At 46.5% G+C, this 3695-nt stretch overlaps 1 protein-coding gene across 1 annotated transcript; it reads left to right on the plus strand.

The window, feature by feature from the left end:
* Positions 1-941: 941 nt before the first annotated feature.
* ANOM_011902 (aminoglycoside phosphotransferase family protein) lies at positions 942-1859 on the plus strand (the record flags this gene model as incomplete). The annotated part of the gene is made up of 1 exon (XM_015557154.1): positions 942-1859. The coding sequence occupies one exon, from the start codon at positions 942-944 to the stop codon at positions 1857-1859; it is 918 nt and encodes a 305-aa protein (XP_015400824.1).
* Positions 1860-3695: the final 1836 nt, after the last annotated feature.

Genomic DNA, 3695 nt, shown 5'->3' on the forward strand with positions numbered 1-3695 from the left:
TTTTCTTGAAAAGTGAGTGGACTCGGCTTTTGCCATATTATTCCGGGTACCCCCGGACAGGCAATGCGGCGAAATTAGCCACACGAAGTTCGTTATGGTGTTTATTTGGTCATTGGCTCCTCCAACACGGCTCGTGCTCGGTCTAGGGCAAGCAAAGGGAACTGCAGATAGGCCTGGAAGAAGAACATCGCGGTAAGATTGCAAGCTAAACGGTATTTCTTGGTGCAGTTCTTGGTGTGACACAGATGCATGGTTTCCAAACCTGTCATTCACTGCGATGTTGTTCATGACCTCTGAGATAATCTCGGCATAGTCATAACTTGAGCCTGGAACACATGTTCAGCCTTTGGGTTTATAGGAATAGTTGGAATGGAATATCAGAGCTACTTGTGTAGGCTTAGTTTGACAATGTCTTCCTTGAGACTTGTGACGCTACTCATATAGTGTTTCTGGGGCATTAAAAAAATTTAAAACCAAGATTATTGTTCAGAACAAAATGGACAGAGAATTCACGACAGCCATAACGGTAAATATCTCAATGATGCTATTGAGAATGTCTTTTCCCAGATCCATTAGCTAATAACAACAGTCAAATGCTACGCATTTCCTTGAATTATTATGTATTATATATTGCAGGGGTAGCTGGCGCCTAAACCTCAATCAGCTATCGGTTACCATTTCGGGACCCCGACGTTCGTATACGAGAATCCACAACAGAACATATATAGGAGTACATCGAGTACAAAATACAAACGACACCACACCCCAACACCAAAATACAACCCAAATCCATCCCCAGAGCAAAACCCACAAAAGAGCTAACCCAAAATGCCAACCCCAAACCCCATCCCCCTCCCAACACTGGAAGCCTTCACGAAAAGGACGCTGCACCTCACACAAGCAACGCTAACGCGCCACCCCAAAATCGAGGCGACGATCATATGATCTTCACCATCAGCGAATCACCAGGCCATCTGTTGCGCGTGACAAAACCCCGCGAAGACCGGCCCTTATCACTGGGGACGGAAATGCAAAGATTTGACATCGCGGTGCGAGGGCTCATCGCGGCGGAATACGCGGCTCGTGGGCTGTCCGGGGATATCATACCGAAATCCGTTGGGCATGAGGTTCTCACTGGAGATGGGGTTCATGCTGTTTCCATGGAGACGAAGTTGGAGGGCGTTGGGTTGCATCGGGGTGGTTTGACTGGTCTGACTGAGAGGACGGTTGAGGGGCTAGTGGAGATGATGAGGGTTATGAAGGGGGTTGATCTCGAGGGGCTGGAGGGGAGGCTGAAGGATTTGGGGGTGGTTGGGTTTGAGGTTCCTTTTATTCCGTGGCCGGAGATTCGGGGGATGAGGGAGAGGGCGGTTGTTGCGTGGAGGAGGCTGGTTAGTAGGGGGCAGATTCTGGGGGATGATTATGGGGTTAAGGATGGGGATGATTTCGAGGCATTGGGTGAGAGAAAGACGGCATTTATAGGACGCGTGAGGGATATGGATGATGAGACATCACGGCGGGTGCTCATTCATAATGATATTAAAGGAGAGCATATCCTGGTGGGCTCCGATGGTCGGGTTACTGGCATACTGGACTGGGCGGATGCGGGCGTTGGATATCCGGCGACTGATATCGCGGGCTTGGTGTTGACTGTTGGGCCGCGGTTGGCTATCAGAATTGCGCGGGAGGTTGGGTATGCAGAGGATGAAATTCTTCAGGGACTGATACAGGCTCGGTGTGAGTGTGTTTTGAGGTTGGATGATCGATTGAATGGGGATGATGAGTTGACGCCGATTGATCTGTTGAAGGGTCAGCTTGTTTTGTCGATGGAAGATTGTGAACTTGTTGATTGTGTATGAGTGTTAGAGGAAGGGTGTACATAGAATTGCGATAGTATAGAGCTTATTAGTGTGAGAGTTTGATATAGATAGTAAGTATCCCGGTCAAAACTAGACAGAACAGCAGGAAAAACTATGATGAACTGGGCTTTAGGATATGTTACATATTAAGAGAATACATCTAGATAGAGGCATCTCCATTATTACAACACCATTGTAGACCATCTCTGTTATATCAAGAGTCATTCGTCTCAGACAAGTGTTTCAAATGACAAAGTAGAAAGATTTTTGTGTAATTGAGGTAACTCTAGTAACCGTATAAGTGCAAAACGGTGAAGAAAAGCTTCAGAAAACAGAATGGCCTAATGGCCTCATCTATGCGAAGTCCAACGCAATGACCAGTTCTTGGATCGTTGATGGCTGAAATTTCCGCAGACAGTCAATTTCCCTATATAGAAACGATCGTTCAGTATGCAGTAAGACTTCGTAAATGGGATATGATCTGCAGGTTGCAGCCCGCGCCATGAGCCACAAATATATGTGATGTATCTGAAGCCAAAAAAAAGGTCACGACTGTGTTGGCGTTATGTGTCAGGGCTGCAGCACTCTAATTCTTTAATTCTGACTGCAGGCTTCGTCAACAGACAACAGAGATACACGTAACCCATGAACAAGCTTCAAGGCGTAGTCGCATGCTGACGACAACTGCATTTCAGCTGTACCAGAATGCAGGTATGGATATTATTAGGATTGAGGCAACACTACTCTGACGCGCGGCGGTGGTAGGCTTCTGCCATGTAGCGAGATTCTAGACAATCTGCAATGGGATTAAACTTCATCTGCAAGGCCACCTCGCATCTGCCACAGCGAACTAGCTTTAGGCATCAATGTTGGCCATGAATTGGTCGCTTATTTGAGGTAGAAAATAACGAGGTTTGTATTACACGATTGTCAAGCTCAGTGAATTTTAGTACCCCGTTCTATAGAAATTTATATAGATTACTAGACTTAAGATTGTCATATTTTCAGAGTTCGAGAGAAGGTTGTATCAGGAATCAAATAACCACCATAGCCTATCTTAGCTCACAGGGTATCACAGAGTTAACAAGAGTGTGCGACCGAGAATGAGCGTGTTAATAGAGCACTCAACACTGTGAAGTCATAACTTATCACCACACCGCTGTCCGCCCTGGCTACTCTCGGGTATAGAGAAGAGTGCGACTAGTATGATCCCACAATCCAGCAAAGCGGATAATATCTAGTTAAGCGAATCATTTCGCGTAGGAAGTAGTAATCTGGAGGCTCGTGGCTTTTGGACAGCCCATTCAACAGGTTCAAGCAAAATGCCCAGCGACTTCACAAGTTGATTGGTAAAACCAAGCTGGAGGATCTGCCCTTTTCATGGCAAGGCCCTATGGATCAAGTTCTGCAGCAGCAGGAAAAAGCCGTAAGCAACCGGAGTCGATCAGACATCTTGTCTTGACTCATCACTTTCACAGAATCCGGAGTTAAAATGTGCTGTGATCAGGTAGCGCGTTTCCTCTTTCCTTAACCGCTCACTATCACAGAGCCGATCAGTGCATTGCAGTAGCTCCAAGCCCACCCTTCGCACGACGATCCGAGTGACCCAAAGAAAGTGATTTCTGTTCATCTCAAAGATGGAAAGGAGACCATAGATTGGATTCATGTTCATGGAGATGGAACAGTGCGTAGGTAGTGTTCCGCCCTGCCATTGTCTCGACAGGGCATTCATCGCAACACATCTTGAGATGCGTTCAATTCAGATAGAAGGAGCCTGGGGTATGAATGATGGTTTTCTGTTTTCGTCACATCCTTTGGCAGCTCGTAGTATGCATA

This window comes from Aspergillus nomiae, assembly GCF_001204775.2.
Source record: "Aspergillus nomiae NRRL 13137 chromosome Unknown contig00825, whole genome shotgun sequence".
Lineage (NCBI taxonomy): Eukaryota > Fungi > Ascomycota > Eurotiomycetes > Eurotiales > Aspergillaceae > Aspergillus > Aspergillus nomiae.